This window comes from Lates calcarifer, linkage group LG23, assembly GCF_001640805.2.
Source record: "Lates calcarifer isolate ASB-BC8 linkage group LG23, TLL_Latcal_v3, whole genome shotgun sequence".
NCBI classification, from domain to species: domain Eukaryota; kingdom Metazoa; phylum Chordata; class Actinopteri; family Centropomidae; genus Lates; species Lates calcarifer.
This window is the reverse complement of record NC_066855.1, coordinates 7,233,720-7,259,966: the sequence shown is the minus strand read 5'-3', so window position 1 is coordinate 7,259,966 and position 26,247 is coordinate 7,233,720. Positions and strand designations below refer to the sequence as shown.

General features: G+C 40.4%; 4 protein-coding genes across 8 annotated transcripts; 2 read left to right on the top strand and 2 right to left on the bottom strand.

Annotated features, from left to right (window-relative positions):
• Positions 1 to 26: 26 nt before the first annotated feature.
• On the bottom strand, positions 27 to 7,409 carry si:dkey-220f10.4 (tubby-related protein 3). 2 transcript variants are annotated; one of them, XM_051066128.1, is made up of 13 exons: positions 6,636 to 7,409; positions 6,156 to 6,311; positions 4,944 to 5,103; positions 4,583 to 4,813; positions 4,331 to 4,486; positions 4,041 to 4,202; positions 3,790 to 3,950; positions 3,535 to 3,696; positions 3,282 to 3,394; positions 3,099 to 3,213; positions 2,916 to 3,014; positions 2,646 to 2,817; positions 27 to 2,517 (listed from the first exon to the last, which is right to left on the bottom strand). In XM_051066128.1, exons 2-13 carry the CDS (start codon positions 6,195 to 6,197, stop codon positions 2,384 to 2,386), a joined length of 1,707 nt encoding a protein of 568 aa, XP_050922085.1. In that variant the 5' UTR covers positions 6,198 to 6,311; positions 6,636 to 7,409; the 3' UTR covers positions 27 to 2,383. The 2 variants fall into 2 exon arrangements, with proteins under 2 accessions (XP_050922085.1, XP_050922086.1); XM_051066129.1 differs by having other exon boundaries at positions 6,156 to 6,233.
• Positions 4,138 to 9,850, top strand: cfap119 (cilia and flagella associated protein 119). Of its 4 annotated transcripts, none has more exons than XM_018681771.2 (9): positions 4,138 to 4,236; positions 7,907 to 7,941; positions 8,032 to 8,097; positions 8,203 to 8,366; positions 8,735 to 8,805; positions 8,915 to 9,031; positions 9,126 to 9,189; positions 9,363 to 9,452; positions 9,562 to 9,850. In XM_018681771.2, the coding sequence occupies exons 2-9, from the start codon at positions 7,934 to 7,936 to the stop codon at positions 9,714 to 9,716; spliced, it is 735 nt and encodes a 244-aa protein (XP_018537287.1). In that variant the 5' UTR covers positions 4,138 to 4,236; positions 7,907 to 7,933; the 3' UTR covers positions 9,717 to 9,850. The 4 variants fall into 4 exon arrangements, with proteins under 4 accessions (XP_018537287.1, XP_050922088.1, XP_050922087.1 ...); XM_051066131.1 differs by having other exon boundaries at positions 4,217 to 4,236; positions 8,037 to 8,097; XM_051066130.1 differs by lacking the exon at positions 4,138 to 4,236 and adding an exon at positions 7,491 to 7,831 and having other exon boundaries at positions 8,037 to 8,097.
• Positions 9,799 to 13,632, bottom strand: phkg2 (phosphorylase kinase, gamma 2 (testis)). Its single transcript, XM_018681768.2, has 10 exons — positions 13,412 to 13,632; positions 13,029 to 13,140; positions 12,758 to 12,933; positions 12,600 to 12,654; positions 12,415 to 12,480; positions 11,823 to 11,986; positions 11,609 to 11,699; positions 11,327 to 11,480; positions 10,939 to 11,064; positions 9,799 to 10,839 (listed from the first exon to the last, which is right to left on the bottom strand). Exons 2-10 carry the CDS (start codon positions 13,121 to 13,123, stop codon positions 10,594 to 10,596), a joined length of 1,173 nt encoding a protein of 390 aa, XP_018537284.1. The 5' UTR covers positions 13,124 to 13,140; positions 13,412 to 13,632; the 3' UTR covers positions 9,799 to 10,593.
• A 159-nt stretch (positions 13,633 to 13,791) lies between these two features.
• Positions 13,792 to 26,172, top strand: rnf40 (ring finger protein 40). The gene is given in 21 exon segments (XM_018681762.2): positions 13,792 to 13,893; positions 14,371 to 14,519; positions 14,681 to 14,848; positions 15,222 to 15,534; positions 16,522 to 16,722; positions 16,942 to 17,063; positions 17,249 to 17,395; positions 17,768 to 17,842; positions 17,960 to 18,040; positions 18,042 to 18,080; positions 18,268 to 18,447; positions 18,674 to 18,809; positions 19,220 to 19,341; positions 19,523 to 19,782; positions 20,137 to 20,254; positions 20,394 to 20,543; positions 22,697 to 22,909; positions 22,999 to 23,124; positions 23,954 to 24,094; positions 24,222 to 24,323; positions 24,730 to 26,172. Coding segments are annotated over 20 exon segments (3,009 nt in total). The 5' UTR covers positions 13,792 to 13,893; positions 14,371 to 14,381; the 3' UTR covers positions 24,907 to 26,172.
• Positions 26,173 to 26,247: the final 75 nt, after the last annotated feature.

Genomic DNA, 26,247 nt, shown 5'->3' with positions numbered 1-26,247 from the left:
GGGTAAAGCTGCAAACAAAGTCTTGAGTCTCACAACAACCACACAGTCTCGCATACTGTGCATACTGAGTTTGGTTTGTCTTTTTATAAAATGTGGTTAAGCAACAGTACATATTTTCAGTATTAGACCCATACTTGATTCAAATAGCAAAGTTATATACAATGGGTAAATGTTTCACCCTTCTGACATACTTAACATTATCTAAATGTATTTTTTCAGCATTCCTGGCATTCAGTTATGCTCATCTACCACAAAGCTGGAGGACACTCCATACCAGCACTGCTGTGAGATTCACTTTGATCAAGCACAGGTACACACATGCAACAGTGAAGCAGAAAATTGTTGTGAAACCTCCTCCTCTCAAACTCTACAAACAAAAAATGCCCCTGCACTCTGCTGTGCTTAATAATCACTCACCTCAAACAAATCTGAGGAGTAGGAAGTGTATTTTACTTATGTCTGTTAAACATTGCATTCCTCAAGTCATACACATTTTAAATGCATGAAGAACAATCAAACTCAAATGTCCTGGATATCACCTCACACATTTTGGAAAATAAATGATTTTTGCTTTTAGTTTTAAGATAAAGATTTTACCACAGTGTTTTATATTGAGAAATCACAGCAGTGAAAGTATTTTAGCTTTGTGTGGCTGTTGCTGGAGAGGAATGCACTTTATGTTGGAGGATTGTTTTCAGCCCAGGTTCACTTCATATTTAATGCTTCTTTTTTGACTTTAGTGAATCGATGAATCTGACGAATGATGAATGAATCTGATTTGTCAAAATGTGTAAGACAAAACATATTGGTGATTCTAAGTTGGGTGACGTGAAACCAGAATATATTGAATTATTGTGCAACCTACAAGAGTGTTGTGCAACGCGTAGTGCACTGACAGGAGATCAGCTGAACGTTGTTTGTGTGTTGTAGTGATTCTGTAAAAAGATAAGAGCTGACAGTGAAGTCCATGTCTTCCTCTGAGGTTTGTGATTTTGTTGATTTGGAGTTTGTAAACATATGAACTTGCACACCAGCAGACTGAGTCTCACTGTGTCAGATTGTGTTAGATTGTGCATAGTACAATAAGTAATTGAACATTAGATCAAGAGGAAATCTTTGTCAGAAAGACGACACTGTGGCAGTTCAGTTTTACTCAGGATTTTTCAACTCATGACTTGCAGTTAAAGCTGTTGTGGTGAGATATTGTTGATGTGTCAACTTTCATAACTTGTGAAATGTGTTGCTGCAAGTACAAGCAAAGGTTAAAGGTTAAAAAGGTAATACTCACAAGGTGCCATTTAAAAAAAAACATTATAACTTGATTAGACTTCAAGAGAGTTTGAACAGGAAACATGTTATTCACGCAGAGTCTTGTCTATGCGATAACAAGGGTTTTTCGCAATCAAAAATATCTGTCGGCTTCAGATCTATTTATCCCACTCACCACAGTGCATGTGAAAGGGCTATTTTTATTGGTTGGAACCGAAATGACTGTCTGACCCCCCATGTGAAGCTGTGTGAACGTGAGTTGACAACATGCTTGAGACGAGCAGTGAAGCTCCTGTGAGATGGAGTCTTTATATTGTGCAAGAGCAGAAACCCTGATACAGCTGGCTCTATCTGCAACTTGTTGCAGTTTCTCTGCATCTGATATGGGTGCATTTTTTTTCAGTTTGTTACTGCTTTGATAAAAATGTTTCCTTCTTTGTGATAAGGACTTTAAGATGTACTAGAGATATCACTTTTGGTTCGAAACAACATGAAATCAGATGTATGAAGATCTGAGTGGAGGACTACACCAGTATAAAGCTGTATTTTTCAGAGGTTTGGAAAAGTCTACTGCCACTTAAGATTCTGATTGTATAAAAATAATAAAAGTAAATGTCAAAGAAAATCACGATAATATTAAAAGTTACCAATTAGATACAAAGGAATATACAGCACAGCGCCACCTCTGCTTAAGAGAAATAACAATTCAGAGACATGCAGAACTTTTATTATCATCATTTATTTCATCGGTAGTGTTAACACAGTTGTCCTCAATATTTTAATTGCACAAGTCCTTTACACATCTGGCAAATATAAATAGAAAGATCATTAAATTAAACTGTACTAACTTAAATTACTCTGCTTCCACTCCAATATAAAATCAGTGGTAAAATAATACTATCTATAATATACTATACTATAATCTATAAAAACAAGTCTCCTCTGAAATCTAAGTCTGTGGCATTTTTTCCATATTTATTGTACACAATGTGTACCAGGATACAAAACATGAAAAATTATCCTGTGGAAAATGATGGGTATAGTTTTAACTTAAACTGTAAGTTTCTATCTAGATCAGGGATCTAGTTAAGCACTTGATGCACACCAGCATGGGTCACTCACAGGCCAGTTTGCCATCAAATGACGACAGGGTGATGGCGAAGGCTTGCAGGGCACACATGGGGAAACTGTAATCCATGGAGAAAACGTCCTCAGCTACACGGCCAAACTGCATCACTATGTACTCGTCTGGAAAAGGGGGGGGGGGCAGAAAAGGAGGAGATGGGCAACGGTGAAGTTGGGAGTTATAACAAGGCAGCCATTTATCTCGTGGTCGTTCAGAGAGGAAGAGAGACGATAAGCCGGTCACATCTTACCGTTGTCAGGGTGGATGATCTGGAAGTTCTTGACAGAAGCCTGGGTGACGCGCCCGTGGAAGTTAAGCACATAAGACTGAGTCTGGTCATTCCAGCTAGGGGATTTGTTCACCAGGGTGACCAGTTTGTCTGTGTTGCCGTTTGTGTGGCGCACCAGCAAAGTTTCAAGCTCCTGAAGGAAAATTACATTTCAGTTCATCTAAAATATTTCAGATTAATCCGACATCATCACAGCTTCTATAATCCTAGGATTTGTTTTTTTCATCATACATTTTTGGGACGAATGGACACTCTTTCATCGTTCTCCAGCATGCCGGGGATGATCACCGTCATCTTCCTGGGACCCTTGAAGCCCAGCACGTTTGTCTCCTGGAACATAATAAATGATTGTGTTACAGATTTTATTTGATATTTTTTTATATTATATATTGTGCAATGTATATTTAGACTCACATAACAAATTGCTGCCAGCTCTTGCCGCACTGATTCACACTCTTTGATGAAGGGTTTTTTCTCTGGGTTTTCTCCTCCATCATAGACTGTGAACTTTGTACCCAGAACATTGGACCTGAAACAGATTAATCTCATAAAATACATGCTGCTATTAATACATGTCGAAATAAAAGAGAGTTATACCTGAGTTTTCCTATGTAGCAGTTTGTGTCTCTGGACAGATTTGTCGCATCCGTGGAGATTAGATAGTTGGATGTTTTACACTTCTTCCTTTTTCTACCAGCCATCAGAAACACCTGGTGGTGACACAGTGAAAAACACATGGTAGAAGATGGAGAGGAGCGGTTTGATATAACAGCTGAAGAGAGGAAGATCATATTATTAGAGCTCAAATCTACGCGCACAATGATTTGGTTCAAATTCTAAATTCACTAACCCTCTTCCCATCCTCCATCTCCATGTGGAGATAGTAAGTCGGGAAAATGCCCTTCTCCACGCCTCTCCTGTCCCTGGTGACCCTGCACTGGATCGTTACGTCTCTAGGAGCAGGACGCAAAGCAAACTTCTCTAGATCCTCCAATGGCATGGGAGAAGTTGACTGAAACAAGAAAGAGTAAGTATGATTTCACCATGTCACTAAATAAGGAGCCTAATTAGCTTTTGACAATACTAAACAGTTTTTTTGTCTCACTCTCTCATTAGATTCGCTGCTTGAGGATGAACTCTCCCTGTAGTTGGAGTTAAGCGAAGCAAGACTCGGCGTAGTTTTCTCTGCTTTGTTTGTCTTTTTCCCCTTTTTCTCCTTTTCCTGGACTTCCTCGTCTTTGCTCTCCTCGCTTATTTGGCACCTGGCTGTGGAGATAAAACATGCAGCATCGTTCTTTACCGCAACTTTACAGTGCTGTCGATCGTAAAAATGCATTGAGCCAGATGATCACTCACATGTGTCCAGCTGTTTTTTTTTCTTAGGCGATTCAGGGTCAGGCCTCTGGGACCCATCGTCCTCCTCGTCATCGTCACTTTCATCACGTTTATTCTTCTTTGGACTCGCCACCTCCACCGCTGACTCTGCCTCTGGAGTTGAAGCCTCCTGTGACTTTGTCTCTGCAAAAGAGGAGATACTTAAATGCTGTGAAAGGCAAGTAGGATAATGTTAAATCTGTGATTAAGTGAAAATGTTTTTTGTGCCTGAACACTAGATACTGTACATGATGTTTTAATAGTAACCTCACCAGCACTGATGTTACTTTGACGCTCTTGTTTGGTTGTCTTGTTTGTCTTTTGTGTGTCCTCAGATTCTTTCACTTTGTCCTTCTTCTTTGTTTTTTTCTCCTTTTTCTCCTTGTCTTTGTCCTTTTCTTTCTCCTTCTCCTTGTTCTGTTCCACCTCTGAAAAAGCAGCGAGTTGAATAATTTAGTAAAGTGTCACCTCGTTTTACATAAGCGTGCATGAAAACACAGTCACGTTACGTGTTCATGTCTTACGCTTGGATTTTTCTTTTTTCACGTCTTTTTTCTTTGTCTTTTTTCCCTCCACCTGGGCGTCATTCTCCATGTCACACTTCATCTCAGGCTCTTCGTCAATTTCCAAGCTCATTTTCTTAGGAGTAAACCGCTTCTCTATGGGCATCTCCTCTAACGTCATACTTGCTGTCATATCGCATTCACCCAGTGTGATCTCATCCAGTGGGTTGTCATGGGCATGTTCCACTTGATCTCCAGGAAAAAAACAAACAAAAATATGCTTGTATTTAATATTATTTCTGGAACTGAACATAATAGTATAGTGCAGTGGAAACACAGTTTGCTCTCTTCTACATATAATAATAAATATTCTGATACTAACCACTCAGGGAAGCGCTGCTCAAGGATTGGCTGATCAACAGGGGTGTTTCATCAGAGCAGACAGCTTTGTGTTTTCGGTTCTTTTGGCGTGCATCGCGATTGGCTACCACCATTTGAGAATCAGTCCTCTTCTTTTGCTGCTTTTTCATCAAAAGGGTTCGCTGTGGGAGAATGAATATCAGATTTCATTCAAACTGTCGACTCGGTTTCCACACGAGCAAATAGTGCTTCTTATCTCTTTGTATTCAGTTTTTCTTTCAACAAACGTAAGAAAACACTTTCATAATGTGCAGTTCTTCCACTGTCAGTGTGTGATCTTTTGTTTTCTCATAGTTGTTTAGAGTGTTTTTGTTTGGGCGGTAAGCTACACAAAAGTGCAGCCAGGGCATATCATTGCATTTGGTGCTGCTGCTTTTTTAAATCCATATAATGACAACTAAAATCAACTGACCATAAGCACTATGGGTATTATGAGCCAACTCCATATTCTATATATCATTTAACCAATATTTTTTTTACCAACAAATTGACTAGATGGGGTGTTTGGATGTTATGTGGGGTAATTTAGATAGATATTTGTAATCTAAGTCATATCATTTGTATTAATTAACACAGTACTAAATAGCAAATTCAAACAACTGATAATGGATGCTAAATTTTAAATGCAAGGGCCCATGCATCATTGTTTCTATTAACCACTACTATTATCAATGGTAGTATCAATTTGAGATTTGTAATATTAGGTTCCTACAGCAACTATTGGTATTAGTTCTTCTACCAGTGATTATCTGCCGATCATACTGGTATAAGGTATTTATATAGCACTCTACTGGATATAAGCCAGTAGCTCACATACTGTGAAGTATAAACAAGACTGTGACTTTGAGTTGAGCAGTAGCTCTACACAGCAGGTGGTTTTGACACAGGTAGCCATGATCTCATGCTAAGCTCTATTTCTTTGCCTCAGTTTTGACCACTTGTTAGCTAATCAAACAAATTAAACAGCCTTTGCTCCACTAGCAACATGGACTATGATGATTATATTTATTCTACATTTGTTTTTTTATTTTTAAAAATCTACTCATCAACTTATATGTCTTCTCACTGTAAATTATTTGAAGCACATCATAATCCAGTTTAAAATAAAACATGTCAGGGCTATTTCATTGTAAATGTAAATTTCATCAAATACTAATAATCCTTGTTTCTTTACCTGGTTGTCCAGCTTCTGTTGTCGTATATCAGGGTCCTCCATGTCTGAGTAAAGACTCTCAGCCTATCACAGAGTTTTCTGTAGATGTTTAAGGATATTTTAAAAACAACAGATGAAATCCAGCATCAAAGTTCAGTGTGAGAAAGAGTTCAGTATCTAAAAGATAAAACACATAGAGCAATTAAAAATGGAAGCGGGTGTTTGATTGTGCCACCCTGCTCCATCTGACAGTCTGTCCACCTGCATGTAGCAGAAGGCAAAGTGGATTAAAAGGGGATAATGTTCTTAAACTGCAATGCACAGCTCAGTCAGTGTGGACAAGCAGTCTCCTGGGCAAGGCAAGGCTTCCCATGGCTGCTTTATGGGAGATGCGGAGGCCAAGTGTACATGTTACAAATGAAAACGTGAGACAAGACAACCACGGAAGGTGGTAGCTCTTGACACTCCATTTACCACAAGTCAGCAGACTGCGTTACTCACCCGGGCGTAAACAGGCAAACGCGGAAGCCGCAGCAGCCGCCAAAAAATTGCCCCCAAAGATTTCTAGTCTCATCCAGTGTGTGCCTCGCTGGGCTTTGCCGCCACACAACATCATCACTTAGAGTGCCATTAAAGTGAGCAAAACGTCCATAAACACATAAACAAAAGCAGCGAGACGTTGACGATTTGCGAGACACGGGTTTATCCCGTTGCCATGGTTACAGCAACCATCCGCATCCTTAATCAGAAAATAACTTCTTTCGGTCAACATTATTAATTCACCTGTGACAGAGAGCTTCCGTTTACACGACATTCATACTGCGCATTGATGAGTTTTTATTTTACCTCACATACAACTCAAGTAAAAGTTATAAACAACTATTACCTAATTGGTTGCCTTATTTTTTGTCGTTTTGTTATATTTTTTTGGTAGTGGCGTATGTAAATGTAATTTATTTGATGTCTTATGTGCATTTCAAGACTTTTGTGACGCATTACAAATAAGTTTACTTTAATTACAGTAGGCTTTTAATGTGGCAAGGCCTAATACCCAAAGTAAGGTCAAGTAAGGTTGTAATAGTATACCAGTGGTAGGGGTAGTAGAAGTAGTTAAAGGGTTAGTTAATTATGTTTTCTATGTGTAGTTTCGGTATTTTCTGTGTTTTAGGTTTTTCAACAAGGTCATAATGGAGGAAATACAATATAAGAGATGCTGACATATCATAAATGCTGTACAACTCAAACTTTTTATATACACATTTAATTTCTTTTACATATACATAATGTATGTTTTTCGTATTTTTGTAGTTTTATGTTTATTTTAATCTTTTTAAATGAAATTTCTATTAGTATTTTATTTTAGAAAGGTGCACGCTAAACCGGAAAAAGAAAAAAAAAGGGATAATGTTGCTAGGATACAAGGAGATAGCAAAACAGGAAATGATCCAGCTACACTGAGGCTAGTTTTGGTCAATGCAAGATATCGTATGCAAATACTTTTATATGGAAAAAAATAATTGATAACGTTATCTTTTTTCTTTATTTTTTGAAGAAAATATATTTTTACAAGCCTGTTGTGTGAGTTGTTTTTTTAGAGTCACACCAAGTCGACTTTTTTTTTCCCAGCGGTCAACTTCTGCAGTTCGCTCATTTTATATAATTCGGCTAAAGAAATAAAAATGGACACGAATATCAAGGTAGACTTTTAAACAACTATTTGTCAAAGTATTACCTTGTAATGTATTGCAATTAAAGCAAGCATTGTTCTGTAGGTACCACGGGCCCGCAAAGCTAAAGTGATGCTATGGTGAGAGCTTTACAGACCAGATTATGTTCACTTTCATTACTTGCTGCTTTTATTTACGTGTACCCTGAATCAATTTCCTGGATGTTTCAGGACAGATGTAAGCTACCATGACATGGAGGAGATCGACAACATGCAGTCCGTTCCTGAACTGGAGAGGTTTCTGCCTCTGTTTACAACCAGACACATTAATTTACACGCAGTCACACACCACACACAGCACTAACTTTATTTTTCTGTCACACGTTTTCTCCTCTGTGACAGTGTGTTGTGCAGTGTATTTGGAGTTGACCTTCCTGAACCAAAGAGAGGAGTTCTGCTGGAGTTGTATGTCCAGACTGTGCTTTTTTGCAGAGAGTTCAGCTTCAGAAAGGAACAAACTTCTGCTCTGCTGTCCATCATCAAGTCCATCCATGAGGCAAACATAGGCAAGTAAAGTCAGACCATTATCACTGCTTTTGGAAACTTGTAGTTAGAAGTTTCAGACAGAACTGGCTTTCAACATGGATGATTTGAGAAATGAAAACAGTATGAGCTACCTCTTCAGCTGACTCTTATGTTACAGCTTATTTATGATATATACTTGTATAGTCTGTATTTAAACGATAAGACAAAATACAGTGTGTATTGTATTCTAAGCCAAGTCTCTTTTAAATGAAATTGTTATTGGGGTCAGACTTAAGGTCACCTCTACCTCTGCTGCTGGGCAAATATTACAGATTAATTTACGCACAGATAATTCACTTAAATGTTCTTTAGCTTTATGTGGGGTGTGTTTGAAACTCTTCTCTTGCAGAAACACCACTCGACAACATAGAACAGTGTTTCAAATACTGCAAGGAGCTTCTGCTCTGTCACTCAGTCCGGGTGTGTACAACAATTAGAAGTTTATTCCACTCACAATAACACTTATACATATCCATCGCTGTAAAGGTTCTGCTTTTCATCCTGCTGTCTCTGTCTCTGCCTATTACAGCGACCGCCCTTTAGTATCAACCTTTTCAGCTCTAAAGAAGTGAACTGTGTCTTTCAGTACATCCATGACAGCTATATTAGACACTACAAACTTTACAAATATATCTTCACTCCAATGGTAAGAGTAGTAAGTGTGTTGTTCTAAACACATTGTTTCAAACAAGTTCTGTTATGCTTCTTTGTAAAGTGGAATCGTCTCAATTCTTTAACAGGTTATACTTGATTTGTCCTTGACTTATTCTGGCACCCCAGACAATGAGGATTCTTCTGCTCCAGGTAATGATTACTTTTTGTAAGACAAAAGTTCAAGGATGGCATGGAAAAGGCTTAAAAGGTTTAAAAAACCTTTAAGTGTTAATAAATGTACAACTTTAATTTAATTATAAAAATAGCTTTGACCCTTGACTTAGGTCCTTCCCAGATAACTTGAAGTCCTTTTTTGCATTTAGAAAATGTGATGGAAGAGGCTGTATCAAAGACAGACACTTCTCTTGAAACACAGGAAACATCCATCATAGGCCAAGAGGAAACCACGCTCAGTAAGATCACAAATCAGAGCAGGACTGAGTGTAACTCTGCAGAAGTTATTTTTATAGTAAAATTCACCCTACAATATATTTTTAAACTGCTTTATTCTCTCACTTTCAGGTCCCACATCAGAGCTGAAGACACTGATAGAGAAAGAAGTCAGAGAGCAGATGACGCTTGTGTCTGGACAACTAGATCAGCGAATGAAAGAAATCGCAGATCTACACAAAAGGGCAGTAGATTCACCACAGCCGAATCAGAGGGCCAAAAAATAACAGATGGTAAAAGTTTCCTTTGGCTTTTTCCACTCAAACAGCCAGTGTGTTGATTTCCATTACAGCACTCATACAAAATAAGATCATTCAAACGACTGTTTTATTGACAATAAAACCTTTTTTTTTTCTTCATATACAGTACAATGTATTTCTGCATTTGTACAATGAGTGTACATTTTTCAGGCAGGCGCTCTCAGGAAAAGTGCCACATATTAAACTGACTATGAACTGAGTAGGGAATGGTAGGAAATGCAGTCACAAATGGTCTTCACAGTTAGTGTAAGTGGGTTCCCTGTTGAGGAATGTCTGCATGCAGGATAGGTAAATTATTTTCTACCAAAAACACAACTTAAATATTTCACACAGTGGTAGTTAGTTCTTTGTAACACTGGAATATCTTTCAATCTGAGTTTCAATATAATATGTATATATAATTATTTATTAAATAATTGATCACAGTGCTTTAATGTCCACTTCAGCCACACAGTGTGTATAAAATGCATCCTCTCCTCTGTTGTAACTGTCAATCAACAGGTAAATTCCTAAATATACATAAAGTACCGACAGTATATGTGATGGGTTTTATCCAACGATTGTGCAATGTGTCCTCTACCACAAACTGGCACTGCAAACATGAACATGGGAAGAGTTTCAGACAGCCACAAAACTCAGATCAAAAGGCAGATAAGGAGTATTAAGTTGTGCATGCTTATCTTGAACAGAGCCATGGTGCGCATTAAGGCATACAAATGTCCCGGTCCCTGAATACCTCATCTTTAAAATTAACAACAGTGACTCGACAAGACAAAAACGGATATTACAGCACATGCAAATGGTTACATAAAAATCCAAAGTGGTAAGGAATGAGGTTTGACTTTTATGTTTCAAAGTCCTCCAGGCCCAGCAGCATGATCTTGGCCGTGTTCTGAAAGAGGGCGGCTCGGTTCTGCTGCTCCCCTTTCTTCACCCAGTGGCCATAGATGCGGAAGGCACAGCCATCAATGAGTTTGCGGACGCCGCGGAGGGAGTAAGGGTCTCTGGCCAGCACCTCCCGAGTCAGTGGTCGGGCTTTGCGGTACCGGCTGTACATCCTGATACAGGCCAGCACGCAGACTATGAGCACCTGAGGCAAGAGAGAAAAACGAGAACAGCCGTTGTTTTTTCAAGGCTTAAACTTTTAAATCATCACCTAAATATAAGGCAGGTGAACACTGTGACTCACCCTAAATGTCTTTCTGGGACTGAAGAGACGCACATCCTCCTTCTGGTACTGTCTGAAGAAGGGATGTGTTAAAGCTTGCTCAGTAGTGAGACGGACAGCTGGGTCCACCACCAGAAGTCTGGATATCTGCGCATCACAAGCAAAAAGATTGGGAAAAATAAACAGAAATAATTATAGAGGTACAGACATTGGAATATAATGTGTTCTTAGCACCAAACTACTGCAGATGGTGTATTATATAACCTCAAATATTAAGTTTGTGCTGAGGAGCTTTTATCTGATTTAAGAAGAAATTAGGTAAGAAGATATTAAAGGGGAATTCTAGGAAGATATTAGCATATTAGGAATTAAATTCAAACTTCTGCAGTCGACAGAGTGATCAGCTTACCAGATCTTTCACAGTGTCTGATCTGTCGTCCCACTCTGGGGAGCTGAACTGATAGCGACCCTCCATGATCATCCTCAGCATCAACATCTGCTTGCGATGCCAGAACGGGGGTGAGCCGGCCAGTAAGGTGAAAAGGATCACTCCACACGCCCAGCTTACCAACACACACATCAACACAGGTGAGTGAGAATTAGAAATAAAAGTGAGGTCAACATCCACAATCATGTTTTGTAATTACACTGAGATAAATTTAGCATTATTGACAAAAGAAGAGAGACTTACAGATCGACCTCCTGGCCATAGCCTGGGTGCATTTCATCCATGGAACACTTCAGTATTTCAGGGGCCAAATAACCAGGTGTCCCACAAAGCTCTAATTAGAACAAAAGACAACAAATATGTTTTGACCGTCAGTACAAATGACTATTATATGTTTCACATCTACAGATGGACTCTCTGTTTGTTTTGACACTTATGTACAGTCATACTACAGTACCTCTAAGTTTTTCTCCAGGCTGTAGCTGCACCGAGAAACCAAAGTCGGACAGTTTGATGTGTCCTGTGTCGTCCAGGAGAATGTTCTCAGGTTTCAGATCCCGGTGGACAATGTTGAGAGAGTGGAGGTACTGCACAGCTTCAAGCAGAGCTCGCATCATACTCCTATAGACCAACAGGTACTTGTATTTTACGCTACCACTGGTTTCCATTCATTTTCTTAGAATGTGAAGTGAAATTCTACTTGGAATGTGGCTGAGTTAGGTAATCACAGTAAACACTTGTATTTTAACTTAAACAAAGCTCTAAGTCTTTTGAATCATGCTTGAATCATGTTTCAAGACCCTAAAAGTTGATTTTCATATTACAATAAAGTGACAACAGCTTGAAAAGATGGAAAAACCCACTCATCAAACTGTATTATATTATAGTATATAAATTATAGTATATTTTGTAATTATTAACAGGAATGGAAAGAATACACAATTGGTATATGACAGGCATCATGATGTTACAGAAAAATCATAATCAAAGTATCAGAATGACGATATATATTCAATTAGCTGATGTGAGGTGTTGATACTAGGGCTCACCTGGTTTCCTTCTCACTCAGAGTAACTTTTTCTGTGAGGTAGTCAAACAGCTCTCCTCGCCTCATGCTGAAAAGGAAAACAAGAGAGACCTTATATCTGACAATGATATAATGAATGTTAACATTAATATTCTAGGGAGGAATCAGAAAGAACATGATTCTATTGCTATTTGAGTTCATACTCACAGGTCAAACACCAAAAATATGAAGGTTGTGGATTCATAGGAATCAATAAGAGTAACTAAAAGGAATCAAAAGACATAAAATGGTTTCAATGCTACCAGATATTCAAGAACAGAAAATCTAAGTGCCTTGTGGTCCAAAAGAGCAGAATTCCAACATACTGATGGAGGAGTGTCCCTTCACCATGTTGAGGACTTGGATCTCCTTCAGCGTGGAGGTTTTCACCTCCTCCAGCTGCTGGGCTGTCATCTTCTCCGCTGTGATCTCAATAATCTTCACTGCCAGCTCCTGACCCGTGTGTCTGTGCACACACCTGCGCACCACACTGCTCACACCCCTGAAACACCACAGACATAGAGTAAAGCATTGATTTTCATCACCCTTACAGAAAAATAAGAAGGCTTCCATTTCAGATTACGTTGCTGGACTCACCTGCCAATCACCTCTTTGGGGTCATATTTCTGGTAAAACTCCTTGGCCCCCACCCAGTCTGGTAATTCATCTCCAACAACAATATCTTTGGTCATGGTCACAGCATAAGAATCTACAACAATAACAGTCTGTCAGTCACATGTCTTACTTTCTAACGCATGATTGGAAACAGGAACTACTGAGCTAACTCGTCACAAGGAAGTACTGAATTTGGTTTTAGTTTAATTGTAGTTAGCAGGACATTCCTGTGATTAATTCGCAACATAAACATCTCGGTCCTTTCTACCGTTACTTAGAAATGTGCCCTTGGTCCATCTTGACAGTTAGCTGGCCTTGGCCTTGCTACAGGAGCAAGTTCATTGACCGTACAGGAACCTACTCACCATATATGCAATAAAACGAGAGGAAGAGAAACGGCGAATAAGGAATTAGTATAACACCGCCATATCCACTCAAAAAATCTAACGTTAAGCCATAACTGTGCGATTCACCGGCGACAGCACCAAAGTTAGCTCCCAATGATGTTTACAGCAGTCAGCTAACACACTGTTTACATTCTGGTCACATTCCATGAAACAGCTTGTCATTCCAGAATGCGCCAGTACTGCCCCCTTGAGGTCGGAGTAAAGATTTGCAGTATGGTTAATTTATCTTTTTATTATTATTTTTTTTAATTACAATATATGCAGGGTCATTTTAGAAGTAGCTACATTTTAAGACAAGATACCGCAGTGATGTAGTTAGTATAATGTTTATTTATTTTATTATTTCTTGATTTTAAGACGAACTACGGAAGTACGTTGTCGTCATTTCCTGCAACTTCCTCGTATGCCCTGAGATACATTTTCAATCGCTCCTTGTTAAGGTTTGTATTAGAAAACGGCTTAGACGTTTCTCTGTATGTAGAGTTTCTTTACAGAATACCTTACGTTTTCAGTAATAGTCAGTGAATAACAATGGCGACCACCAGTCAATGAATACGGTGGACAAAGAGCGCCGTTTAACCAAACAGGTTACAGAGAATTAATCGTTAGCATTAGCATAGCTAGCGTTAGCAAGCTTGCTAATATGCGTTAATCGTTGTAGAAATGGCAAACTAAAAAATGTTGGTTGTTTTTCAGTCAGTACCTTATACAATAACAGTCAGTATAACCGTTGAGGAACATCTGCTTTCATATGAACACCAGAATAGCGGTATTTTTTAGTCAAATCAGTGGTTCTGTGCTGTAAGACTAATACCGTTGCTAGCTGTCACCAAATGAATGAGTTTTTCAAACTAATCCGTAGTGTCTGAAAGAGATATCAATATGTCGTATTTCATGTCGTATTTTATCTCTTGCAGGGGAAGGAAAGATGTCAGGTGCTGGGGGAGGAAAGCGTCCCTCAGGAGGGGACAGCCCCCCTGGCCCACCTGAGAAGAAAAGCAAAAAAGAGGAGAAGACCACCACCACTCTTATTGAGCCCATTCGCATAGCTGGAGTCTCTTCTACGGTTAGTCAATTGATGTTTATTTTCTCAAGTCACCATTTGTGGTCTACCTCCATCAAGATTAATTTCATACTGTAGTTCATTTCAGGTTTTTGTTTTTTTTCCAAACTACATTCAGTATCTTTGGTAGTCCTTACCTGGGTGTTTGCATTTTTTCTGTGCAGGAGGAAATGGACATGAAGGTGCTCCAGTTCAAGAATAAGAAGCTATGTGAACGCTTGGAGCAGAGACAGGCGATGGAGGATGAGTTACGAGAGAAAATTGAGAAACTGGAGAAGAGACAAGCCACTGATGACACCACACTGCTGATTGTCAACCGCTACTGGTCTCAGGTAATTTCTGCACTCTTGATTATATGGTTGTAATGATATTAATCCCCTTTTTATTTAATCACATTTTCAGAAATGTTAACAGAATTGGTTGGCATAACCAAGTTGGCCAGATTAATCTGATTCATACAGTACACGTAAATGTGTTCTTTATTCCAGTTATGTACAGTAGCATGTATTTTATTTTGTTTGTTTGCATGTTTAAGTTGCCAATTAGCAGGGTTTTGCGCTGTGCAAAGTCAGTCTGTGGAAGCACCTCTGTAATTGTAATCAGATGATCTTTAAAATGCAGGACTCAGTTTTTGGAATAAATCCCTGATAATGCCTTTTCCAGAGGATTAACACATCTTCCAATCTTTGTGTTACTGATTTGCAGTTGGAAGAGAATGTGCACATTCTACGCAAACGCATTGAGCCCGAAGCTCCGGCGACATCTACCCCTGCCCCACCCTCTGTCCCTCTCTCTGATCCCTCGCCAATGGAGGAAGACAGTGTCAATCTGGCTTCACCAACCTCTGCTGTTCCTCCACCTCCACTTCCAGAGGCCCAGAATGAGGGGGAGCAGGCAGAGCAGCAGCAGCAGGAGGAGTGCCAGGAAGAGCGTCAGGAGGAGCAGCAGCAGCCCCCTCCTCCTTCTGGGTCAGAAGAGTTGATGACACCGACAGAGCCGTCACAGGACTCAACAACAGGTGAGTGAGATTTTTCCTGACTACAGTGTTTACATGAGTATGACTCCACATTTGGTTTCAGTAGTTCCCAGTCCGATATCCAATTAAAACCTCATCTTTATATTATGCTGGTTCTCTTGTTTACACTGATTGTCACATTTGTTCAACATTGGCACGGCTTCAAATCAATCATTTTACCACTCATTAGAGTAGATGCAAATGTAAGAAATGTAAGAACATCTATGTGCCACAAAATGCCAGTAAAACTTCAAGCAGAGTCATCTTGTAAGATGAAAATGAACGCAAAAGCAAAGGGCAAGAACAGTTCAGTTTATGCTTGTCGCACAGTGCAGGCGGGACGTAGAGTTCAGCAGCGTTTCAACATTTTGGAAGAAGCTGTGTCTAACCCTGGTGGTGTGGGCTCAGAGACACCAGAATTGTTTTCCTTTAGTTGTCTTGGTGTTGATGTTGTTATTGGAGCACCAAGACACAAGGTGTTAGACTTCTCTCTGTAGCAGGAGGAAACTTCATGTGATGTTCTCCTCATGAAACTGCACACAGTTGTGGGCAAAGAGGGAGTAGAGGAAGGGACTTAACATGCAGCCCATGCTTAAGGTCAGAAGTGAAGAGGTCAGGATGCCCATCTTGACTTAACTTTGTTCTGCAGGCTGGTGTTAGCTGACAACTCGGATGGAGTAATAGTGTTCAAGTCAGGGCTATAATCTTCAGAAAGCATCCTGATGCATGAGTCCTCATTTTTCATGTGTATCTTTAAAGGCTGCTGTTGGAACTTCCTTGTATTTGTTGACTGACTCCTGGCATAGCAGCTTGTACAATTTCAAATTATTTCAAAGCCGTTCCAATCTCTCTATCTGTATTTACCCAATGTTTAAATGACTTGAGATTTTTGCAAAATTCTCAGTCTGTGCTGAGTTAGTGGCTGTAACAGCTCAAACACATCACGTAAGATTTCAGTTTTTGTGCTTTGCCGCTTGCTGCCATATCCAGATGCATCGCCACCTCCTCCTCCCCTGAGTGAGAATGCCAAGGGTTTCCTGGCTACACTGGAGCAGAGCAGCGAGGAAGAGCTCACCCTTCACCTCCAGGATCGCATGCTGTTCAGCAAGGAAGCCATCGCCTGCTTGGTCTGCGTCTTTGACAGGCTGCACAGCCGCATTGACAGCATGTGCAAGCAGGTCCAGGCTGCAGGTAACTGTGGAGACATGGTTGTTACTGATAGATTTGTTTTTGATAAACCATTGGCACACATACATAAAAATAAGAAAGAGGAATGCCTTCAGTACATTTGACATCTACCTACATTAGACCTTTATTGAGTTGTTGGCGTATGTAAACGTGAGAAGGGTTTTCTTGACACCCATCACCTTCACTCTAATTGGAAACTGCTAACTTGATCCTCATTAACAGCATGTGAGGATGATAGCCAGTCTGACATCATAAGCGTGAACCACACTCTGCTGGAGGAGAACAGTCGACTGCGAGACCTGGCCACTCTCCTGCAGGGCCGACACCACAAAATGTCTATGGAGGTACAGTGTCTTTGGTGTTGTTTGAGGGTGTCAGTGTGTATGGTGAATATTTGTGCATGTACGTGTGCATGAGAGTGTGTGTCAGAGAAAAGGACAGATGAGGGAAATTGTAAGATTGCATGTGCATAGCCACTGATTTTGATGTGTACTTGTCACTTATGTTGTCATGTCTTCCTGCTTTACAGTACAATGAACTGGTGGACAAGGTGACCAGCTCTGAGACCAAGGTGTCTGAGATGGAGACGACAGTGGAGGACCTACAGTGGGACATTGAGAAACTGCGCAATCGGGAACAAAAGCTCAACAAACATCTGGCAGAGGCCATGGAGCAGGTGTGTTTGTATGAAAATGTCTGAGTCTGCAATGTGTGTATCTGTGCCTTTTTCTGCTGTGTGTGTGTGTGTTTGCAAGTTTTTTTTTTCATCTGTGCCATGAGGTGTAGGCTCTGTCTGCTGTTTCTCTCTTATACATGAGCTAACAGTGATAAGGTTGGGAGCATTAAAAGCACATCAAACCAGCTGCTGTTATGATGCACATCCGTTGATGCATGCACTGATGGAGTTATTCTGTTATCTGGACGTGAAGAAATAAAGTTTCAGTGATGTCATTGGATGTGTGTAAGTGTGCTGTGTGTACTTGTGTTGTTTTTCTGTATGTTTTTTTCTCTTTTCCTTTATCTGTGTTCCACTGTTTTGTTTCTGCAGCTGAAGTCTGGATACAGCAGCACCGGCAGCTCAGGTGGGCTACCTGGAGGCCAGATTACACTGAATATTCAGAAGGTGAGCATTCATAGAAATTAATGTTGTTGGACATATGTCTAGTGGTGCTGAGCTAGCAAAACAGTGTTTTTATACTATACACATGTCTCCTATAATGTGTCCTTGTTTTCATCTTAGTTTGAGAGTCTCAATGCAGAGTTGGAGCACAACCAGGAGTTGGCAAATAGTCGCATGGCAGAGTTGGAGAAACTGCAGGTAGGAGCTGCAGGAGGCTGTGAGGGAGAGCGAGAAGCTCAAGGTAAAGATAAAAATATTTTGACAGTAGCACTAACCACACCAGGTGGTCAAGAACTCTATTTCATTTACCTGAGACAGGTATTTGTTTTTTCATTTATGAATGTCACAGTGTAGGTCAGAGTAATGTGCTAACACATTTCCATTGTTCAACCTTTGCTGTCATCTCAATCTACATCCTTATTTTTCAGATGGACTTGCGCAATATTCCAGAAGAGGTTGTGAAGGAGACTCTAGAGTATAAATGTCTGCAGTCTCAGTTCTCCCTGCTGTACAATGAGTCTCTCGGGGTCAAAACCCAGCTGGATGAGGCGCGGGCTCTCCTGCTCACTGCAAAGAACGCCCACCTCCGACAGATTGAGCACATGGAGGTAACTCTCAGAGAACATGTTTGTTTAATTTTGTAAAGTTGTTCCCATGGAGATAATCAAGCTTCATATATCAGAGAAAACATAAGACTCCTAACCTACTTCACTGCACACTGACACGGTGTTGCCGCTCAGTTATTTCATACATTTTTCTTTACTTACATGTTTATTACTATTATTGCTGCTTGACAATATGATCAACAATGTCTTGGCGTTTTCAACCGTTCAGAGTGATGAGCTGTCCCTTCAGAAGAAGCTGCGGACTGAGGTCATCCAGCTGGAGGATACCTTGGCCCAGGTGCGCAAAGAGTATGAGATGCTGCGCATTGAGTTTGAGCAGAACCTGGCAGCAAACGAGCAAGCAGGTACTTTTTCACACACACCTTCACATCAGTCATGTCTTTGAGGAGGGAAGGGGAATTTGTTTTTTGCACAGGCACCCGCCAATGATACAACACTGTGTTTGATTATACATTTGATACACTTCAAGGCTCAGTTATCAGATAAAAACAAAAACCTTTTTTTGACTTACAGTAATTGAGGCTGTTAATATTCAGCAACACACTGACTGGCAGAGGAAGATGTTATTGTCATCTTTTAGCATGGTGTAAACAGTGCATATTATGTCATTTGTATCAGGATCTCATTCATGAGAATCATGCAGTTGAGTTTATCATTTACAGCTCCAGATGATGTTGAATGACTCATTACCAAACTGGAGTTTGACTATGCTCTGTGTATTTCTGGCTTTCACTCTTGGTGTCTGGTCTCTCAGGACCAATCAACAGGGAGATGCGACACTTGATCAGCAGCCTTCAGAACCACAACCTGCAGTTGAAAGGTGACGTGCAGCGTTATAAGAGGAAGTTGCGGGAAACACAGATGGAGATCAATAAGGTAGATGACGTTATTCACGGTCCAGTGGTTACTGTGTTTCAGTGAGATTCAGTGGGATGTTTTAAGCAAAACTGAAACATAAGCAGGGATACATTTCCTCTAACCAGTGTCATTTCTTTTATCAGTGTCAAGAAAATAACTGTAATAGTCATTTTTAATAGTTCTTTTGCTTTACCAACAGTTGCGTTGTCAAAGTGGCGACACAGGGGTGCTGATTCTAGAGGAGACGACAAGCGATAGCATCGACGTGAAGAAAGAGGAGGATGAGGACCAGGAGGAGGAGGAGGAGAGGAGGAAGGAACTGGAGAGACAGCGAGCTAGGGAGAGGGAGAGGGAGGCCGAGCGAGAACGAGAGAGGGAGCGTGAGAGAGAGAGACAGCGCAGCGACGAGCTGAAGAGGAAAGACTCGGACACACTGAAGATGCTCAGAGTAGAACTCAAGTACATACCCCTTTCACTTAACTCCACTTTTTTTCTAGTTAAATATTTTCATATTTACACTTTATACAGTACAGTATATACAGTAATATTGCCTGTTGCTACGTAGCCGACGTTAGCATTAACAGCGTAGGAGTGTAGAAAAAATGTTGTGAGTTCAGTATCAAACTTCATTCCTTTCCTAAAAAACAGTATATAATTAGTAGCTGTTTGCTTTGCTCTGCATGGTTCTGGTGTTCTGTTTTAGCAGCAACAATGTAATTTAGCAAGTACATGATCATGGGCATAGAAGCACCCAGCCAATCACGTTGATATTATTATGTTATTGTAATCTCTTTGTCTTGTCCATCTCATCAGGAAAGCCCAGGAGTCCCAGAAAGAGATGAAGCTCTTGTTGGACATGTACAAGTCAGCTCCAAAGGAGCAGAGGGATAAAGTGCAGCTCATGGCAGCTGAGCGCAAATCTAAAGCTGAGGTTTGTTCTCTGGTGTCTTGCCTTTGTGTCATACCTTTCATTTCTTTTGCATGTATCAAAAAGCTCACTAACAGCTGTTAATAACAAAATAGTTGCTCATAATGCTCCCTAATGCCCATCCCTATCTTGTACCATCCAGGTCGATGAGTTGAGGATGAGAGTGCGAGAGCTGGAGGAGAGGGAGAGGAAGGAAAGCAAGAAGCTGGCTGATGAAGATGCCCTCAGGAAGATCAGAGTTGCAGAGGAGACCATTGAGCATCTGCAAAAGAAACTTGCTGCCACTAAGCAGGTATCTGTGTGTTTTGCTTTGGCATTTTGCCTGTATTTGACAGTCATTGTAGAGAGATACGAAATATGGGCAATAGGTCAAACTTAAAAACCTTCCACTTTCTACACACACTAAACATTTTTCAGACCATCAAAAAATGAGACATGAATCATTAACTCTGTATGGGTTAAAGTCAGCTTTAAACCTTTGGGACTGCACCAGAGATAGAGATATATATATATAAATATAAACAAGCCAGCCGTGTTAAGAATGAGTGTAATGACAGTAATGTCACATTTGCCTAAAAAAGAGGTCCTCCTAATCTTAGACCACTAAAGAGGAACTGAAACCTGGCACTGTGCCCAGTAGTTAAATTCAAAGTGGCTGGTTAATTTCATGCTAAAAAGTATATTTGGTGATTGCTGGCACAGTATAATCTTTTTAACTGTTTTTAAAAGAAATTCTATTGAGATTATAACACGCCTTTTAGTAAACAGGTGAAAATGTTTATAGACGTCTGTATAGCACATGTCAGTAATTCTTAAATGGAATTAGTTTGGTAAATGGTTTTTGTTTTAGTCATTATGAAAAACAACTATGAATGTACACTGCTGTCTTAACCAAGAGAGCACGAGGGAGGAGCTAAGAAATGACAATATTGACATTTAAAGGGGGAAAATACATCAACACAAAAATGAAGAACTGAAAAAGCTTTTCCACTGTGATAAAATTCTGTGTAAAATACTGTCAGATCTGAGCTCACTTAGACTTACTTGCCTGTGTTGTCTTGAGACATTCTTATGGAATTTCATTAGTAAGTCACAAAACTCTCATGAGATGTAAACCATCAAATCACTATCTGACCTGGGTCAAATGCTGGTGAAGTAATGTCATCGTAATTCTAAAACGTAGCTGCGTAGATGGTGGACACACCCACATTAGATAATGTAGTATTCGTTCAGCGGTTGACCTTGGTGCTACATTAAAAACGACCAGTCACAGAGGCTTATTGCTTAATATAAATCATATTATCTTCACGCATGTTACCCATGCAGTCTTGAGCATTTACGTGTTTAGTTTTGGTTCCACTGTGTGCATGAACTCTTCTGCAAAGCAAATAACTGATCACCTAAAAAAAATCTCTGTTCATTAGCACTGAAAATGTAATTGAATCAAAAATAGGAAAGTCAGTGTAAATGTGTTCTTTTATTTTAAGTTGTAAAAGCCTTGTTCCTCACCATTTTATAAACATAAAGGAGACAGATGTTGAGATCTGATAGCCTGCAGCTCCTCACGCTTGGGAGGTCTAGCAGAACATGATTACCAGAAGGCAAAACAAACACAGACTGGACTGATGACGATTTATTCAGCTCTTTACTTTTGCCCTCTTATCTGGTAATGGAGTGAAAGGTACAGCAGCTACACTGTTCTGGACTCAGATGTGTTTGATTTGTTGGAATTTAACTTTGCAGGATTGACCTGTAGCCAAAACTACCCAATAAACAAGCTACTTGTGTCTTGCGACTTTTGTTTATAGACCCTAGTTGGCTTGTAAGTGGGCAGCATGAACCAAAATGAAGCAAATGCAGCAAAGTGAAATTTGTAGGTGTTTGTAGCACAGAAAACAAACCAGGTGTGATTGCATCTCAAGAAGCATGATCATAAACAGGCCAGTGAAGGTGTAATGTAATTAATTGCATCAGGTTATGTGATGACGGCACACTAAATTTTACAGCTTTGTACATCTGTGATACCACATGGATAGAACATTATTTTTGATTCAGATTTTTAAGATGCATATGTTTTTAATTTAGAAATATAGCAGTACGTTGGTGAGCCAAAAGATCGTATTTTCTTTGTTTATACTGATGATATGTGTTGTTTTTTTATTGTTTGTTTGGAAGTAGTTATTGAATGTATTGAAAACATTTTTATTGCGTGCACATGGATTAGTTTTAGTTACTTTCAGTTGTGTCCACAGACCATTATCTATAAAGATGCATAGTTTTGTAGGGGGAATATGACTTAGAACTAATACTATGTGGCATGCCCCCAACACATACAGTACTTTATATGAATGTCTACCAGTGGTGATGAAATCAGGCTCTGTCTGAGTCCAGAAGCAACACAAAATACCACTGTGTTTGATCACTGACACCTGTGCGTCTCTTGAGGAGGAGGAAGCCCTGCTGAGTGAGATGGATGTAACAGGCCAGGCTTTCGAGGACATGCAGGAGCAGAACAGCCGGCTGTTGCAGCAGTTACGGGAGAAGGATGACGCCAATTTCAAGCTGATGAGCGAGCGAATCAAATCAAACCAGATCTACAAGCTGCTGAAAGAGGAGAAGGAGGAACTGGCTGACCAAGTTCTCACATTCAAAACCCAGGTGAAGCGTTAACACCTTAACCTGGAAATGCAGAAAGGATGTTTTGTCATTGTGTCAGGGAACTGAAATATTAACTCGATCTCTTTCAGGTGGATGCCCAGCTGCTGGTTGTGCAGAAGCTAGAGGAAAAAGAGGGTGTCCTGCAGAGCACGCTGGCTGCTCTGGAAAAAGAGCTGGCTGTCCGAACACAAGCACTAGAACTCAACAAGAGGAAGGTGAGAAGAGAGATCCCATCAATCATGCTGTCGGCTCTTACACTTTAGATTTGCTAATCACTGCATGAGTTGATTGCTGCCAGATGTCTGTGGTCCTAAATATAAACACTGACTACCATTATTAGAGGATCTGGATAATATTATGTGCCAAAAGTTGTACTTGAACTTATCGTCATTTTGGTGTGTTAAGGTGCTTGTGAAAAATTCTTCCAAGACTTGTGGGGTTGTTGCCACAAAACACAGCATTAACAAGCAACATTTTTACCAAATTAAACCCAGCGTCTGTCCTAATTCCCACACTTCCAGGATTTGCACAAGGTCAAGTGCCTACTTATGTGACGCATTTCTCATAATTGCCCACGTGGCCCAAGTACTGGGCTAGATTGCACATTTGCAGAGGAGTGCTCTAAGGAACAATTAATACGGTTATTTTGTCGCTTACGTGAATATATTGCTTGAATTCTTTTTTTCTCACATTTAGCCTTCCTTTTAGTAGTATGAACAACCATAAGTAACATCAAAACCACAAAAGTGTCTCTTTACGTTAACTGAAACCAGGGATTGCGTGGCAGCTGTGAAGAGAATCTAAAAATGTATCACATGTGGTTGTCAGTGACGGAAAATATACTCAACCTGTAATAAACATGATTAAAAATGCAAAAGCGTTGGTGCTGTGCAGTTCGTACGCAGCTGGATCTCTAAAGTTGAAGCGCAAAGAATAGACTCAGAATGTCAGGTTTTATCCAAGCTTACTGTACCACCACCACAGCTCAGGAATCTCATCATTAGGTTTTTTTATTGAGTGTGTCCGGTTCCTTCCCCGCTGCAGGCGGTGGAGGCTGCCCAGCTGGCAGAGGACCTGAAGGTGCAGCTGGAGCACACACAGGCCAAGCTTAAGGAGATCCAGGTCTCCGTGGCGGAGAACCGTACGGCCCGGGAGAGGGAGAGCAGCAACCTGAAACGAGCGCAGGTACGTTGTATGTGAGGATCAGGGGGTATCGTTTCACACACAATTTTATAAGAATTCCAGAACATCTGTTGGGAGCGTCACAATAGGCTGCACCTCTGACGACTCCTTCACCTCCTGCCCTTTTTAGGAGGATCTGTCCAGGCTGAGACGGAAGCTGGAGAAACAGAAGAAGGTGGAGGTTTACTCTGACGCTGATGAAATCCTGCAGGAGGAGATCAACCAGTACAAGGTGAAAAAGAGAGTACATTGTTCGTTTGCAGAGAAATTTATGACTTTAATTAACCTCTTTCAGTGACAAGGGAGTTAGAAAAACACCAACAGCTTCCTGGCACAATGTGAAGTAGACTGTTGTTGACAGAAATACAACAGTCTGGTGAAAAAAAATGTTGTAATGCAAATACTACAGCTTTGTAATTTGCTTGATTGGCTGGCAGTAGCAGTCTTTCATTTGCGAGTACAGGCCAGAAAGTGAGCTCAAACCTCTACAAATATTACGGTCACTTTGTGCTTTGGGGATATCAAGACTCTTGTTACGCCCGCAAGTATTCACTGTATTACCATACAATGAGTGAAGGTAATAACAGTGCTGGCAAGACGGTACTTGGCCCATAAACAATGTATTTATCTGTCTCCAGGCCAAGCTGCGTTGCCCCTGCTGCAACACGCGAGACAAGGAGACGGTGCTCACCAAGTGTTTCCACGTCTTCTGCTACGAATGTCTGAAGATGCGTTACGACACCCGACAGAGAAAGTGCCCCAAGTGCAACTGTGCCTTCGGAGCCAACGACTTCCACCGCATCTACATCACCTAATTCACATAGAGGCAGAGGAGCGAAAAGACAAAACAGTAGACAGAACCAAAGGTGGGAAAAGAATAGAGAAAAACAAAGGATCTGCAGATTTATTCAAAGAGGCAGACATTTTGGGGACATCAGACATGTGCGTTTCCCCCATTTTAATCTCTCTTTGGAAAGACTTGTTTTACTGCATCATTGCCAGTCGGTGATATATTTGATGACCAAACGGTGACACATCTGACTGTGAGAGTTGTGCTGTAGCTAATAAAAGCAGTTGTTTGTGCACACCGTGATGTTCTTACATGTTGAGCTGCTCTGCGCTGTTTTCCCGTCTGTGCCGTTCTTGCCATGTCAAACATCCTCTCTTTTAACAAACTGGGCCCACTTTTAAAGATTTCTTTAATGTATTGAAGAACTTGGAACTGCAGTGGTACATGGTTGATCTTCTTGAAGTGTTTCTTTGAGTTGTTTTGTCCTGCTGGTTTTGGAAATCCTGTAAAATCAGTGAAGCTGAACTTCAAAATTAAAAGAAGCCATCCTTTAAAGACTTGAGGATTGCATGTGTAAAGCTAAATATGTTTCTGTTTTATAAAGCACAACAGCCAGATTTGTCTAACGTCTTTGGTTAGGCTATAGTATTAACAATGCCTGAGAGACGTCAGCTAGTTTGGCACCCAGTCAGTACATACAGGAGTGTTTGGATCACCTTGGGCAAGGTCCTCTGTGTGTGTTCATCTTGTTGCCATGGTTCCTATTGGAGAGTTTGACACAACATCTGCAGCTTATAGTGCCTCATTACTGATGAAATCACTCCAGTGGAAAGTCAGCTCATATGGGTGTCCTTAGTGGGCTGTGCTGCTCCAGGTCCTCTTAGACCGCTTTCCTAAAGGTTAGCCGTGACAGTCGAGTACAAAAACATCTGTTCAACAACATGCGTCTAACCTAATTGAGCCAATGAAACTCCTTTTCCTCTGTTCTGATGATGTGAACTATTTACTGGGAGGTTGGTTAGCGTCTGTTTGACGTTAGCTCTTGTGGGAAAGGCAGTTCACACCATGTAGCACACACATAAAAAGTTCCAGCCTGCTGAGAGAGAGAGTGAATATGTGAAAAAAAAGGACTTTATCAGGCATTTGGGAACAGTTAACTAAGAGGTCCCTGCAGGAATTGGCAGTAATGACGGCAAAAATAAGAATCATTTTATTGTTGATAATACATGGGCAGTGGTTGTTTACTCATTTGAATGTGCAGAACCTGTCTTAAATAAATTAGTAGTTTTCACCTTGTGCTAAGTGATCATTTTGTATGCCACAGAGCACAGATGTTGTGGTAGTAACTGATGGTCTCTGTGAATAT

What these genes read in the sequence shown, in the direction of transcription:
- si:dkey-220f10.4 (XM_051066128.1), bottom strand. Translation starts at nt 6,197, where the DNA reads ATGGAGGACCCTGATATACGACAACAGAAGCTGGACAACCAG. An exon ending in AACAGAAGCTGGACAACCAG is followed by an intron (nt 5,104 to 6,155) that starts GTAAAGAAACAA and finishes ATTCTCCCACAG; the next exon opens with CGAACCCTTTTGATGAAAAA. An exon ending in TCAAAGTAACATCAGTGCTG is followed by an intron (nt 4,203 to 4,330) that starts GTGAGGTTACTA and finishes CCTCTTTTGCAG; the next exon opens with AGACAAAGTCACAGGAGGCT.
- cfap119 (XM_018681770.2), top strand. An exon ending in CATCCATGAGGCAAACATAG is followed by an intron (nt 8,367 to 8,734) that starts GCAAGTAAAGTC and finishes CTTCTCTTGCAG; the next exon opens with AAACACCACTCGACAACATA. An exon ending in AATATATCTTCACTCCAATG is followed by an intron (nt 9,032 to 9,125) that starts GTAAGAGTAGTA and finishes ATTCTTTAACAG; the next exon opens with GTTATACTTGATTTGTCCTT.
- phkg2 (XM_018681768.2), bottom strand. Translation starts at nt 13,123, where the DNA reads ATGACCAAAGATATTGTTGTTGGAGATGAATTACCAGACTGGGTGGGG. An exon ending in TATGGCCAGGAGGTCGATCT is followed by an intron (nt 11,481 to 11,608) that starts GTAAGTCTCTCT and finishes TGTGTTGGTAAG; the next exon opens with CTGGGCGTGTGGAGTGATCC. An exon ending in GTCCCAGAAAGACATTTAGG is followed by an intron (nt 10,840 to 10,938) that starts GTGAGTCACAGT and finishes CTCTTGCCTCAG; the next exon opens with GTGCTCATAGTCTGCGTGCT.